The sequence below is a fragment of the Petromyzon marinus genome, chromosome 9, assembly GCF_048934315.1.
Source record: "Petromyzon marinus isolate PM22_M1 ecotype Great Lakes invasive population chromosome 9, UKy_Petmar_22M1.pri1.0, whole genome shotgun sequence".
Classification (NCBI taxonomy): Eukaryota; Metazoa; Chordata; class Hyperoartia; order Petromyzontiformes; family Petromyzontidae; genus Petromyzon; species Petromyzon marinus.
In genome coordinates this window covers 3,067,784-3,083,853 of record NC_133675.1, presented here as the reverse complement: position 1 = coordinate 3,083,853, position 16,070 = coordinate 3,067,784, and the positions used below count along the sequence as shown (strand labels likewise).

General features: G+C 50.3%; 1 protein-coding gene across 4 annotated transcripts in view; it reads left to right on the top strand.

Moving 5' to 3' along the window:
• LOC116940697 (complexin-1) overlaps nucleotides 1-15,319 on the top strand; it is a 336,567-nt gene extending 321,248 nt beyond the window's left edge. For all 4 annotated transcript variants that reach the window (XM_076065821.1, XM_076065822.1, XM_032950850.2 and 1 more), the window contains one exon: nucleotides 6,117-15,319. In XM_076065821.1, the coding sequence (XP_075921936.1) occupies nucleotides 6,117-6,311 (195 nt within the window). In that variant the 3' untranslated portion in view covers nucleotides 6,312-15,319. The remainder of the gene's footprint in view (nucleotides 1-6,116) is intronic.
• The last annotated feature ends 751 nt before the right edge of the window (nucleotides 15,320-16,070 follow it).

Below are 16,070 nucleotides of genomic sequence, written 5' to 3'. Positions count from 1 at the left end.
GGAGTGGCGGCCAAGGGAATGGTCAAGGGAATGGGTGAAGTGGTAGGGCCGGGGGCTAACCCACAGAGGAGATGGAGCGATGAGATCAGCTCTTGTGCAGGTGCTTGTTATGCCGCAGGATCCTGAAAGAGCGTGACAGTTGCCTTCATCCAGCAGTGGATTGACCTTGGCTCTGATCATGATGATAGTCATACTTTAATTTTATATTGCGTCATTTATGCTAATATCATCGCATGGACGGTGGTGGGAATCAGGTTTGGGAATCAGGTTTTAGGTAGGCGTCAGTATGGGTTACTTTCCTGTAGACAGACTGGCTCATTGCGCCATCTGGTCTCTTTTTGATTAAGATATCCAAGAAGGGTAGCAAGCTATCCTTTTCCACCTCCATGGTGAATTTGATGGCTGGGTGTATGGAATTGATGTGGTTGAGGAATTGTTTCAGAGCCGGTCGGCCATGTGGCCAGATGACGAAGTGCCATCCATGTATCTCTTCCACAAGGACGGGCATAGAGTGGATGCCTGGATGGCGTCCGTCTCAAAATTTTCCATGAAAATGTTGGCCACAACCGGAGATAAGGGAGAACCCATTGGGGTGCCTTCAGTTAGTTTGTAGAATGTTCTATTCCAAGTGAAGTATGTATTGGTGAGGCAGTGTCTCACCAGGGCTGGTACATGAGCATTCAGTCCTTGTTGGACCAAATCTTAAATTATTGTAATGGTATCGGGCACAGGAACTTTGGTGAACGGACAAACTATATCGAAACTAACGAGCAAATCACCTGGGGACAGTGAGATGTCTTTGACGATACCAGGTGAGCTGAGTTAAGAACAGAAGATGTGGTCTTACCAGTGAATGGCTGCAAGGTCTCAGACATATCGGGCCAGTTTGTAGTTGGGTGAGCCAATGGTGGAGACGATGGGACAAAAGGGTGTACCTTCTTTATGGATTTTTGGTAAACCCTATAGTCTGGGTGTTCTAGTAGCAGAAGGTTTTAAGGAAAACCGTTTGGTCTGTTCATTTAATGAAGCTGGATCAGTGATGATACTGTTCGTTTTTGTAACGAGGCAGTTGGTGGGATCTCTTTAATTTTTTGTGTAGCTGCCATCATTAAGTAGGTCCTGAATTTTGTTATTGTACACGTTTTTGTCCATGATGACCGTGGCATTCCCCTTGTCGGCTGAGAGGATGGCGATATCTTCCCTATTTTTTAATTGAAATAACTAAAAGCGCTTCTCCTTACTGATGTTGCTGACTGGTATCTTAGCGCTTTTGAGGGTTGCAGCGATTTCAGATCTTGTCACGTCTGCAGCGATGTCATCCACTTGTATGTGTTTGGGGGTGACTGCAAAGTTTAACCCTTTAGCTAAAACCATCAGAAATAGGGCTATTACTCAGATTTATAACAACCTTGTCAACGTCTATTTATTTACCGAAAGAACAATAGAATATGAATTCCTGCAGTCACGAAAGTTTTAAGTCGATATATACTATTATAGAGTCGATAGATACTACTATAGAGTCAGTAGATACTACTATTGAGTCAGTAGATACTACTATACAGTCAGTAGATACTACTACGGTCAGTATATACTACTATACAGTCAGTAGTTACTACTATAGAGTCAGTAGATACTACTATAGAGTCAGTAGATACTACTGTAGCATTAGTAGTTACTACTATCGTCAGTGGATACTACTATATAGAGTCAGTACTTACTACTATAGAGTTGGTAGATACTGCTATAGAGTCAGTAATTACTATCGAGTCGGAAAATACTACTGCTACGGTCAGTAGTTACTACTACAGTCAGCAAATACAACTACAGAGTCAGCAGATACTACTATAGAGTCACTAGATACTACTACAGAGTCACTAGATACTACTTACTCTATTGTATGTAGGGTGTGTAGGTATATATGCCTACGCAGGGGTAAAAATATTTTTTAGGGGGGGGGGTCGACAATTTTCGGAAACCTTTTACAGTGAGGGAAAAAAGTATTTGATCCCCTGCTGATTTTGTACGTTTGCCCACTGACAAAGAAATGATCAGTCTATAATTTTAATGGTAGCTTTATTTGAACAGTGAGAGACAGAATAACAACAATACAATCCAGAAAAACGCATATCAAAAATGTTATAAATTGATTTGCATTTGAATGAGGGAAAAAGTATTTGACCCCTCTGCAAAACATGACTTAGTACTTGGTGGCAAAACCCTTGTTGGCAATCACAGAGGTCAGACGTTTCTTGTAGTTGGCCACCAGGTTTGCACACATCTCAGGAGGGATTTTGTCCCACTCCTCTTTGCAGATCTTCTCCAAGTCATTAAGGTTTCGAGGCTGACGTTTGGCAACTCGAACCTTCAGCTCCCTCCACAGATTTTCTATGGGATTAAGGTCTGGAGACTGGCTAGGCCACTCCAGGACCTTAATGTGCTTCTTCTTGAGCCACTCCTTTGTTGCCTTGGCCGTGTGTTTTGGGTCATTGTCATGCTGGAATACCCATCCACGACCCATTTTCAATGCCCTGGCTGAGGGAAGGAGGTTCTCACCCAAGATTTGATGGTACATGGCCCCGTCCATCGTCCCTTTGATGCGGGGAAGTTGTCCTGTCCCCTTAGCAGAAAAACACCCCCAAAGCATAATGTTTCCACCTCCATGTTTGACGGTGGGGATGGTGTTCTTGGGGTCATAGGCAGCATTCCTCCTCCTCCAAACACGGCAAGTTGAGTCCATTTTGGTCTCATCTGACCACAACACTTTCACCCAGTTGTCCTCTGAATCATTCAGATGGCAAACTTCAGACGGGCATATATATGTGCTTTCTTGAGCAGGGGGACCTTGCGGGCGCTGCAGGATTTCAGTCCTTCACGGCGTAGTGTGTTACCAATTGTTTTCTTGGTGACTATGGTCCCAGCTGCCTTGAGATCATTGACAAGATCCTCCCGTGTAGTTCTGGGCTGATTCCTCACCGTTCTCATGATCATTCCAACTCCACGAGGTGAGATCTTGCTTGGAGCCCCAGGCCAAGGGAGATTGACAGTTCTTTTGTGTTTCTTCCATTTGCGAATAATCACACCAACTGTTTTCACCTTCTCACCAAGCTGCTTGGCAATGGTCTTGTAGCCCATTCCAGCCTTGTGTAGGTCTACAATCTTGTCCCTGACATCCTTGGAGAGCTCTTTGGTCTTGGCCATGGTGGAGAGTTTGGAATCTAATTGATTGATTGCTTCGGTGGACAGGTGTCTTTTATACAGGTAACAAGCTGAGATTAGGAGCACTCCCTTTAAGAGTGTGCTCCTAATCTCAGCTCGTTACCTGTATAAAAGACACCTGGGAGCCAGAAATCTTTCTGATTGAGAGGGGGTCAAATACTTATTTCCCTCATTAAAATGCAAATCAATTTATAACATTTTTGACATGCGTTTTTCTGGATTTTTTTGTTGTTATTCTCTCTCACTGTTCAAATAAACCTACCATTAAAATTATAGACTGATCATTTCTTTGTCAGTGGGCAAACGTACAAAATCAGCAGGGGATCAAATACTTTTTTCCCTCACTGTAGATCAACTATTTACCCACCGTTTTCGATAACTTTTTGGACTTCTGCAAGCCTCTTAGAATTTTGTTGACGGACAAATAGATAGACAAATGGCACTCCGGGCTTTCACAATAGCTCAGTATTTGTGTATGTATATGTTATGTTTTTAAGAGAAGGTATTAAAATATATCCCCCCCCACCCCGGGCAACGCCGGGTGCTTCTCGCCAATATTAATAATAAATAAATAAATTGCACCAAAACTGAAAATAGAACAACGATAACGCGATCAAAACAGAGAAGTTAGTCCACGAGGTCGAAGTGCACGTCGCAGACCCACAGTGTCAACTTCCCAACCAAGCCAAGGCAACCTTCGCAGGAGGGGCGCTGGTAGAGTGGCACAAAAAGTTACCGCCGCATTTACACAAATCGGTCCAAAGTCCAAAAAGTGAGTAGGGCTCCTGAATTGGTCTCCGTTCTGTCTCTCGCTGGGCGCCAGACACCTGCCGTGGTGCCGAGTTTGAGATGCGAGGCGGCTGTTGTTCATTCATCCTCGACTCTGCCACAAACGATTCCGTTCCCAATCCTCCACCGTCCGTGGCCAGCGGTCGACGCTTTTCAAATCAACCAAAGATCAATCTTGAAAGTGTCGCGAAGGTGAGTTTTAAAAGCCCCATAGTTGCGACTACGTTGAAAGTCAATGTCGAGGATCCATCTAAAAGGCTTTTGTTGTTAAGGTTCATATTGAATACTGAGTGATGGTCTGTATTGAAGGCGTCGTAAAATTAAAGTAGCAACATCGCCCCCTACCGGCAGACTATGCCCCCATCTGTGATACACAGCGCCTACGTCATGATATCCACGCGATAACAATGGCGTGGTTATCATACGCACACACACTAAATTATGTTAGCGTATTCATATTACTATTTCACTCCCCAAGACTTGTGTCCGATGTCAATAACGTTATGCACATCTCGACACAGGCACGCCCACACGCAGCTACCGGATTATCAGACGCACCCCCAACTTGTATAGGGGGGGGGGGGATGTTAAAGTGCTGTCTTGTAAAACACATCCTCCTGCGGAGGGATGAGCTGGTAGGAACGTTGGGTTGCTCGGTCAATGGCCAGGGTCAACGGCGGCACCACGTGGTGTATTCCGCAAATATGCCCGACTGTGAGGGCGGGCACAAGCCGGCGTGAGTAGGTTAAACGTTGAGGTTTATAAGGGCACCACGGGGTGACCAGCCCCTCCCCACCCAGCCCCTCCCCACCCTCCCCTCCCCACCCAGCCCCTCCCCACTCTCCCCTCCCCACCCAGCGGCGTGATTCCGAACGACGGCGGAGCCGCTCGCCCGGTGAGGTCACCAGCCTCCGAACGCGTCCCTCGCGGCTCAAACTTCGACTAACTCGGGGGAATCACCTTGCTGCAGGCCACTACAGCCACTGGCAGTCGACCCCCCGCATCTCACTGACGTCTTCCCACGTCTCGTCTGGCCCTGCCTGAGATGTCCTCGCGTCTCGGAGAATGTCGTCACGTGTCTATGCATCTCCCTCCCATCTCCTCGCATCTTTCCGCGTTTTTCACATCTCCTCACATCCTCTCGCATCTCCTGGTGTCTCCTCGCATCTCGCATACACTTGCGTATCCTCACATCTCCTCTCACGTATTCCCATAGACTCGTTTCTCCTCGCTGCTCCTTACCACGTCTCGCACCTCATCGCAATGTCCGACTTCTCTTCCCACCTCATAACATCTCGTCGCATCGCCCCACATCTCCTTACACCCCCACCGCCAACCACCGCTTCTTGATTTTTGCCGGCAGTGTTCACCTCCATGCAGACAGATTTACGGCTGCGTGGGACGGAGTCGAGTGGGATGATTGGAAAGTTGCCAAAGTAGCGGATTTAGTTGCACGAAGAAAAAGACAAAGATCCCCTGCAAACGCATACAGACTGTTGGGGCAAGTGTTGTTCGTTTCTGCTTTCATATCGCTGGCAGTGCTGTTAGCGAGCACCTATAAAGGCTGGCAAGGCACACGAGGGGGTTGAGTGGTCAACACCACGGCCGGCCGCCTTTGTCTCCCCAGTGGCGATGTTTCCACATCGCACCAGGTACTCAGTTGAGGCTGAGTCGACCTAGAGGAGGCCCAGGACCGGTTCAGATAATCGTCACTGGTGTTGGCCGTGAGCGGGAATCGAACTCGGGTAGTCGAGTTTGTAGCGTAGCGCGCTAATCACTTCACCACCTCTCCCCACCCCTTACACAACAAAGACAAAGATCCCCCGTATAGTCTTTAAACAGACTGTTGGGACCAATGCTGTTAGCGAGCACCCTATGAAGGCCGGCACGGCACACGAGGGGGTTGAGTGGCCAACACCACGCCCGGCCGCCTTTGTCTCTCCAGTGGCGATGTTTACGACACACGGCACCAGGCGCTCATTTGAGGCTGAGTCGACCTAAGGGAGGCGCAGGACCGGTTCACTAATTCGCCACCGGTGTTGACCGTGAGCAGCAGCACTAACCGTTACCCTACCGCTCTCCATCCCTTGCACGCACGCACGCACACGCAGTACGGGATCAAGAAGAAGGAGGAGCGGGAGGCAGAGGCGAACGCGGCCATGGAGATGCCGTGCGAGGGCAGCCTGACGCGACCCAAGAAGGCGGTGCCGGCCGGCTGCGGCGAGGAGGAGGAGGAAGAGGAAAACATCCTCGACTCGGTCATAAAGTTCCTCCCCGGGCCGCTGCAAGACATGTTCAAGAAATAGAGGAGCGGGGAAATGGGGGAAGAGGCGCTCAGCTCGCTCAGCTCGCACTCGACGCACAGATAATCAGATCAGATGAATCAGCCAAACCAGGTCAGGCCTGCAGTTCGTTAATTGTTGTTGTTAATTACGACGACGATAATAATAATTGCCGTAGCGATGGTGATGATTGATGATGGTGGTGATGATGTTTTTTTTTCAAACTGGTCTTTTGAAAATGCATTTAAAAATAAAGAATGTAAACATTCTAATTATTGAGGAGCCCCGAGTGAGACGGAAACAAACAAACAAACGCAAAAACATTTTTTGGGAAAAATATATTGACGATATTTCAATAATGTAAGACGGGCTTGTCTTTTCAGTTGCAAAGAAAAAAAAACGTACGTTCACGAGAACGTGTTTTTTTTTGTTCGGTCCTAAATTCACGAAGGAGAGTTTTATTATGCGGACGCGCCATGGATGTTGTAACTGGGTGTTGGGGCAAGCCGCACGGCTCTCTCTCGGAGTTGCAACAGAAGGGGAAAGTTTTGCCGAGGCGTTGGTCCTGGCCATGGGCTTTTAATTTCTCGCTTCACGACTCTCCGGCGAGGCTGCTCGGGGCTGGCTTGGCTCGGCGATTACCGGCACAATGCATTTCCACGCGAGTACAAGGTGACGCCTTATCCATGAAATAATCCTATATTATTGTACCTACATTCCTGCAATCCTATGAACAGTTTTTAGGACACAATTTGGCGTGAGATGGATGACGCGGTTGGGTGCCAAAAGATTAATTCCCCAGAACGGCCGTTTTTTTCCGGAATGTTCTGGCGAAGCTTAAGCGGGCGGCCGGTCTCTTACACTAAATATCGGATTCACGTCTTCACGGAACTCCGGGCACCGAAATCGTCGTCGTTAATGACGACGAGTAATAATAAATCGGCGCTTTTTTTGAGGGGGGTGTTGGCAGGAGGGGCGGGGGGGGGGGGCTCGCGAATTTCCCAGTGAGACTTTTAAAAGTTGCGTCGAGATGAGAATTCGGCCCGGTGTCTCTCCACGTGGGCCCCGGTGGCTCCCTCCACCGTCACACCAGCGCGGGGCCACCGGCGGGGGACCGGCGGGAAGCCTCCGGGACCCTTTGTTGGGCGAAACCAATGACGGTGGCCAAACTTGTTGGGTGAAACCAATTACGGTGGTCAAATTGACCAGGGATAAAATTTTCGTTCTCTCCCCGGGGGGGAGGGGGGGGGGCACGCACACCGCCACTCGACAACAAATGCAGCATTCGCACGCTTTTATAATAATAATAATAAACGATGATGCTGCTGATTGGGCTTGAGTCGCCCAACCCACTCGGAGCCACGGCTGAGTTGTGGCTGCAAAAAAAAGTCATAAGAGTGTTGAATTGTAGTAATAATAGTGTTGGTGATGTTTTGCCGAGTGTAAAAAAGTTTCTTCTTGGAGTGAGTTTGAATCAGAGAGGGCTTTTTTTATCCCATTCGTCACAAGAAGCAGCCTCCATTAAACAGCTGCGGTAACATTTCCAAATCTGGCTGTGATTCAGGCACGTTCAGCTGCTCAACTCTTGCAAAAAATATATAAATATAATTATTTCCTTGTCGTGGAATTATAGAAAATGAACGATCGCGGAGCGCGATTGGTTATGAATAATTATCTCATTGCTCATGACCAGTGGCTGAAATTGGATTTCAACGGGAAAATCCTGGTTCCAGCCGCCAGCCATGAAGGCTGGGGATCCGTGTGAATGAATTGGCAACGTGAATGAATTAATTGAATGAGTGAGCTGTGGCCATGACGTTACTTAGCGAGGCCCTCTCTAGTGCGCTCGGGTTATGGCACGGGTTATGGGGAGGTGTCACCGCCATGAACCGTCAGCTCCACTCACCACCTTGCTCGCTCACTCACCCACTGCCACACTCGCTCACTCACTCGCCAACGCACTCCTGCACACACTCACTCACCCCCTAGCTCGCTCGATTGATTTCCACCTAACTCCTTTGCCAGCTCACTCATCCGCTCAGGCACCAACTGAAATGCACGCTTACTCAACAGCTCACTCACTCGCACCCGCTCGCCCACTCCCATCGCCTGCTGGGATGTTGACACTGGTTGAGGGCGAGCTGCAGACGGTGGTTACTCGGGAATCCCACGTCGTGTGCGAGCTTAGGACTAACGCGAGCTGCCTGCGGGAAATTGTGGACAAATAACAAAATGCATACGCAGACATGTACATAAATACATATACATGCATGCATAAACACACACATGCATTGATACACATATATGGATACCGTTTGCATTTATACGGCATCTAAATGCAACCGCTTAGTGACAAACACATACATAAATACATGCACAGCCCACAAATACACACATTGCATACATATTTACTTTCACACGCATAACGCATAAACACACACACACATATGCTATATTGAAGTCTATAACGCGTGCATACATAAAACACTCAACGGCCGCCATTCGACGTGACATCACCACAGCGCTTGTGCCAGGCTAGGTGCACACACGCCAACATGCACCCACACACTGGGGCGCTGTGCACCTTTCCAAAGAGACCTCACTCAATATGCAGCAGCGCGTCACGTGTGCGGGGTGACCCGGCCCCTCCACTTGCCCAGGTAGCCCCCCCCCCCCACCTACACCCCCCCCCCCCCGCCACCTCCTTTCCGACCTCCCTTGTCCGTACCTGGGTGCTGGGGATGCGAGTGACTGATCAGGCTGGGAGTGGGAGGAGGAGGGGAGGGATGGGGAGTTTGGGGAAGGTGGTGAGAGGAGTTGGGGGTGGGGGGCTTGTGATGGAAGCCCCGTTCCTCTCACCTGGGCGCAGGTGTCGTAGTCACGTACTGCTGCCCGCGCTCGCAGCGTCTCCGCGCGCTTTAGAACTCACGTGACACGCGGACGTGTCCCGCATGTTGTTGCTATCGTTGCATCGTGCGTAGGCGTATGTATGTGTGTGTTGTATACACTTGATTATTTTAAATGATTAATTGTTCACAGCTGTGTTGGTCGCGCGCGCGTAGAGACACCACAGGAACCCACCCGGACACCCCCCCCCCCCACTCTATCCCCTCCCCCTATTTCCCTCTCCATCTCCCCCAGGTTCACGGTTCAATCCCTGGTATTCGCGCTTTGCAAACGTACACCAACTCACCAATCACGAACACGACTCACCACCTTAATAATTTAACGCCGCCTTATAACATGCATAGACTGTACTGACGTTTCGGGCAATGGCCCTTCGGAGTATAAAGAGACACAGTGATTGGCCCATGTGATAAGTAAGGCAGCACTGTTAGGTGTGGCCAGCCAACGTTGGACCAACTTTCCATTGTTACTGGAACAAGGTCACATAACAAGGTCACATATGCGACATGTGACCTTTGATGAAGTAACACAAAAAGCCACAACTGATAATGTTCACCATGAGAATTATGCGAGGTTTAAGAAATTACGTTTTTTTTAATCTTCACCGTTCATAGGATGAGGGACAGGTAGCGGCTGTGAATGTGACTTTTAATCAATTGAGCGATCTTTATTTTACGTGCCAATAATAAAGGAGGCATCAGTGCACATTACAGGGGAATGGTACAGAAAGGGGGGGGTGGGGGTGGCACGGACAACAGGAATGAAAAAAAACCCGTCACGACCTCAGCGGCAAAACACCAACTGAGCAAAATTAATTGCTAACTTGAAAGCTGTTCACGGGTCGGCAGGGCGACTACCTCCCAATGTTGTTCAGTGGCCCCACAGAGCAACGCGGGACCACTGAACAGTCTCTCCGCCCTCTCTGCATCTCTGCCCTGAATAAGAGGGCACTGCCTGAAACGTCAGCCTAATGAATATAAGTAGCTCTGCGTTTGAGGGTGTGCGCGTACGTGGCCGAGGGTTGGCGGCGTTGTTCGAGATGCGCGGATTTGCACAGCGCTGCCAACGCAGCCTCTCAATGTTTAATGCTGTGGGTCGTAGGTGTCACTCACACCAATAACAAACAACAACAACAACCACCACCACGGGCTACATCCCACTCAGCCGCGCCTCGCGTTATCCCCCCCCTCCCCCGTCATGTCTCGTCTCCCGTGGTTGGATTCTCAATTTGATCCCTCGCGACTCACGTGGGCTGGGATTTAAATGCTGTTATGATTTTAGCATAACTCTCAGCGTTATTGAGTCATGTATCACGTGCCACTAATGCTGTCTCTGTGCGTGTGTGCACGTCGTGTGGAGCGGTAGTGGAGCGGTTAGCGGCCACCTGAGTTCGATTCCCGCTCACGGCCAACACCAGTGACGATTATCTGAACCGGTCCTGGGCCTGCCCGAGATGTGTAAAAATATCTCCACTGGGGAGACAAAGGCAGTCGGTTGGTGGTGCTGGCCACCCATAGGTGCTCGCTAACAGTACTTGCCCTACCAGTCTGTTGAGGCTATACAGGTGATATTTGTCTTTGTGTCTACAGATCATGATGGAAGGTGGTGATTTACGCGTGTGACTAATGGGAGTTTATCAGGTGCATTTATCGTCATTATTTTCACATTAATGCTCGAGCTGACTCCACGCGTTTCTTGCGAGCAGCTGTGTCCGCGTCGAACGTGATTCTCGGGCACCGCCGCCTGGAGGAGCCCCTCGTGACCCGCGGACCGACGGCGGTCCGCGACTGCGTATCACGTGGCACCTCGTTCGGCACAGCAGGCAAAGTTTCAAATTGTATAAAACGAACGCTGTGAGAACCGGCGCATAATCAGGCGATCTCTCGTGAGTTAATCGCAGATTATCTAACGTCTGATATCAGGCAGGGTGGCGCACACCCCGTTAACGGAGATAATATCAGCAGCAATAAACTCAACATACCATAGAACTAACTGGATCTGTTGCGAGAGTCGAGCTGCAGCGTTTGTGCAGACCGGTCCCCCCCCCCCCCGTCTGCACGTGCGGTCACGCTGCACCACGGAGCCTCAGAGACAAAAGTAAACCAAAGGGAATAAAATGTTTTAAAAAAAAAACCCAAAAGCCAAACCACGCAAAACATCACCGCTCGACTGCGCCGCACGACTCCACTCGGTCGTGGCTCTTGCCGCTTGAGAGCTCCGGTTGGGGTGGAGCTCCAACTCCGTCTCCTGCTGCTTCTGCGGCGGCTACGGCTGTGGACAAAGTGCGCGTTGCAGTGTTCTCTCCCCCGTGGTCGCGTGGATTTTTGTCCGGGTCCTCCGGTTTTTCCCCACCACATTTGGAATCGGCACGCATTGCGGGTATTTTGCTGCTGCGAAACATTTGCGCGCAATAAGCCACCTCATTGGGCTATCATTTGTGGCCATGTTGCTTCTGAAACAGCTATATAGCTCAGTGGGCCTTACATGGTAAAATAAAAAAATAGTTTAGTTTATGTAATTTTTCTAATTTCGTCCGGGGATTGTGAAAATGTTATGACAGTCTGAGGCACGCAACTTTAGCAGTTTGACATGGTCGAGTGACGATTATCACGGCAATTGTGATGATGTTAACTATTTTTTTTATCAACATCGTCATTACGATGATACCCATCACGATGTTGATCGCCAACGACAGCGATGATGATCACACTTGATCATGACGATCAATTGATGATGATGACGCTCACAATTGATCATAATCGTGACCGTACAGACGTGCCCGTCACGTATTTGTTTCCTTAACTCGCGACCCAACGTTTAAATGCCCCTCTTGCCCATGTGAAGTCTCACGATAGGTCGCAACACCTTTCGTCGCACCCATTCGATTCACACGGCCCAACACGAGTTGATGTATCCGATAACCCCGCTCACATTTCACGTGGCTATCGCGAAATTCAACCGTCATTGCCCACAGCCGTGAAAATGAAACCGAGACATGGGAGAGGCATCTCTGGGCCGGGTTCTACTGCCTGTAGTTGGTGACGTTGCGTGGTGGTTGTGGACACAGCAACGCCTCCACGCTTGATCGTTTCTCGCCACACGAGAGTAAAGCGAGCAGCAGCTTTAGTGTGGGATCGGTTTTTTTGTTGTAATTAACCCTATAACCCCCCCCCCCCCACCACCTCCACTCCCTATAGGTTGTGTGTTTGTTGTTGCCGTCATTATTGATTAATGTCACGGAGTTAATGTTGGGTGGCACAGCAGACAAAGCCGCCTCCCAACTCCCCGCCAGCCCCCCCGTTGGCCCGCTGTTGAGCGGCCGGGAGACTGCGCAACGCTTCTCGAGCCGCTCCCCTTCGGGCACACGGCGGCGATCTCATTCTTAACGCGGGCGAGTCACGACGACAAGTTGATGCCTGGATCCTAATTAAAAAAATAGTATTTTATTTAAACAAATACACACACACGCACATACGTACACACACACACACGGACAGACACAACAACAGCCACCGTTCGTCACAAAGTGGTGGTGACGTGACTGCGGCGCTTGTGCCAGGCTAGGTGCACAGAGGCAAAGCGACACTAATACACGGCTAGCTTTGGTAACGTGTCCCCCAGAGCCACGCCCGAGGCCACGGAGTGCAGATAGCGCGTTGTGCTGTTGTCGTATTAACAGCTGTCATGAGTGCTATAGGTTTTGTATGAGAGCTATAATGTACGAAAACATTTTAAATAAATATATTATTACATTAAAGTAGAAGCAATAACAAAAGCAAAGCATTGTGCGTGGAGTCGTCGCCGGCAGTGTTCGCTGCAAAAGATTATCTGTTGCGTCGCTTAGAGTCCTGAGTTGAATTCCACCTCCAGATCCCCTCGCTCCATCCAAAGTCACTGTCACGCATCTGTCTCGTGACCTTCATAACCACCAACCACCACCATCACTACCACCGTCGCCACCACCACAGCAACTACCCGCCACCACCATCACTGTAACTACTACTATTGCAACCACCAAACTACTGCCCCTACCACAACCACAGTCACCATCATAACGACCACCACCAAAGTCATCACCGCAGCCACCCACCATCACGGCCACTACCTCCATACTAACCACTGCCATCACCACCATCACCACCACTCACTCGTCGTACCACGAGTCAGATGGCGAGCACTCTCGCCTCGTGGTCGGCGGGCTCCATGTTCGCGGTTAATCGGTGACTCTGGACCCCGGGGATGACCCCGGAACCCCGCGCGGGGTCCCGGGGTCATCGCAAGGGGTCAAACCTGGCTCCGTGTGGAGCCCGCGCCCTGCTTTGGTCGATGTTCCGTGTGCGTCGCGTGTGCATGTGCGCGTCCGTGCGTCGCGTGCGTCCGTGATTGCGTTGCGCTGCGTACGCGTGCGCTCGTGTGTGCATGCATGTGTGTGTGTGTGCGTTCGTTCGTTCGTAACTCTCGGGCCTGCATCTTTGCGTGCGTGTTTCGTACGTCCGTTCTTGCGTGTTTATCGTAATCATGGTTACATCATGTCGCGTTAAACAAAACAACAAAAACACATCCCGTGGTCGCCCACCCCCACCACCCCTTTCGTCCAATCAATCGTTCCACCCTCGTGTCGCCCTCGTGTTGCCCGAGCCTCGCGTCGCGTCGTTGACTATTTACGCGTTTAAAAACGACGACCGTAGCGCATCGCTGTTGTCCCGCGTGTCCGTGCCGACTCCCGTTCGCATCGCCGCTTGCGTGGCCACCCCCACCCCCAGAGGCGAGCACACGGGTCCCCTGCCTCCGAATGTGCCGCGCGCCACGTCCGCCGGTTGGTTCAGTGCAGGTCGGAGTACAAATTCACGACCCACTCTCGCAATTCACAATTCATCTCAACTCACACCGCGCGTGTGTGCACGTGCACAAACTGTATCGTGGTGTCCACGTGGAATGCGTAAATTATCACCGAGCTTGGCTTCTCTTGTCGAACCCTCCCTCCACTCCCTTTATATATAAAAAAACAAGCCTCCAAAGCCATATATATAAATAATATAAACGATCTCGATTCGTGTCATCAGACAGCAATGACTAAAACCAACACGTTACTTGATGTGCCGAGAATGGTGGTGGATATATAGATGTTATAATAATATATTATTATTACTACGAATAATAAAATGTTGATGATGTTCATGATGATATTCCAGTGCAAGAAAGGGGGGATTTTGCCGCTGCTTCTGTCGGGGGTAACCTCTGATCTGACAGCGGGGTAACTTCAGGGAAAGCGAACACAGTTCACGCGTTAGCCCGCACCGCTGCGTCTCAATGTGTCCTTGAACCCGTCCTCACTCTCTCCACGTGCTTGTTTGTTCGAACGCCTCCCCATCCTTACATTTGTCCGTAAATGGAATCAGTTTAAGTGGCCACGTAACAATAATAAATAATCATGATTGCTGTTGATAATGATTAATTTTAGGAGAGGAAAAGAAAATCGGAAATGACAATAATAATCGTTACACGTTAATCGAATGCTGTGTTGTGTGTACTGTCCGTGAATTGCAAATCTACCCGTGTCTCCGTGTCCCTCTGAAAGCGTCCAGCAGTCTTCCACTGGGGGAAGGGGCGGTAATAGCCACCTGTAACACACCTGGCTGTTACCTGGAACACACCTGGCTGTTACCTGTAACACACCTGGCTGTGACTTGTAACACACCTGGCTGTTACCTGGAACACACCTGAGTTGTAATTCCCCTCGTGGTTATCTGTACATCGCCTTGAGCTGTTACCCGTAACTCACCTGAGTATTAACCCACCTGGGCTGTTACGGTTTATTCACCTTGAGCGGTGACCTGTAATCAACTTTGGTTACATTGAACCCACCTTGAGTGATTACCGATAACACGCTCAGCTGTTACCTGCAACTCACCTGAGGTCGTAACTCTCACCTGGGCTGTCTCCTGTAACGGCACCTGGGGCAGTGCAGCTTGTGCAGGCGGTGACACCTCTATTAGCCGAGGCGGTGAGTGAAGAGGCTCTGCAGAGTTAATCAACCGAGTCAGTCGTGTCCTGTGTTTGCATGTCAATGTCATTGTACGAAAATTGCACCTTGTAACATGTAATAAAATGTCAGAATGTCGAAAGCGCGCCCGCGTCCCCATCTCTCTGCCTCCGTCTCTCTCGCTTCCAAGTGTTGACTGCTGGAAGTGTTTCTGGGGGGCGGGGGTGGGGGGGGGTTCGTGCCTCCCCCCCCCCCCCCCCCCATTGTGAGGAGCGGTGGTGCAGCTGTTAGCGAGCTGCGCTACGAACCCGGCGACCCGAGAACGATTCCCGATCACGGCCACCAACACCAGTGACGATTATCTGAACCGGTCCTGGGCCCTCTCCTATGTCGACTCAGCCTCAAATGAGTACCGGGTGGGATGTGTGAAAAACATCGTCATTGGGGAGACAAAGACGGCCGGGCGTGGTGCTGGCCACCCATTCCCTCGTTTGCCGAGCCGGCCTTCATAGGTTCTACTCGCTAACAGCACTTGCCCCAACAGTCTGTTAAGGCTACACGGGGGAGCTTTGTCTTAGTGCCCGCTTATCACTCCATGCCCCCACCCCCTCCTCCATCGGGAGGGAGTCCCCTCGCTCGCGATAGCTGGGGAGGCAGCAGTCAATTTCAAGTTGAAAGGTCTCAGCTACTGCCGTTGATGTGAATGGCACCACCACACCTACGCCGTCGCTTCCTTCCTTCTGCCAGATGCCGAGCAGCAGTGGCGGAGTCGACGGGGGCACCTCGTGACCTCGCAAGCTCTTCTTACCCCTTGGTCTTAGCCCACACTTTCAGACTTACACTGAGGCTGTGGGTGATGGGTGCCCCCCCCCCACACCTCCCCCCTCAATGGC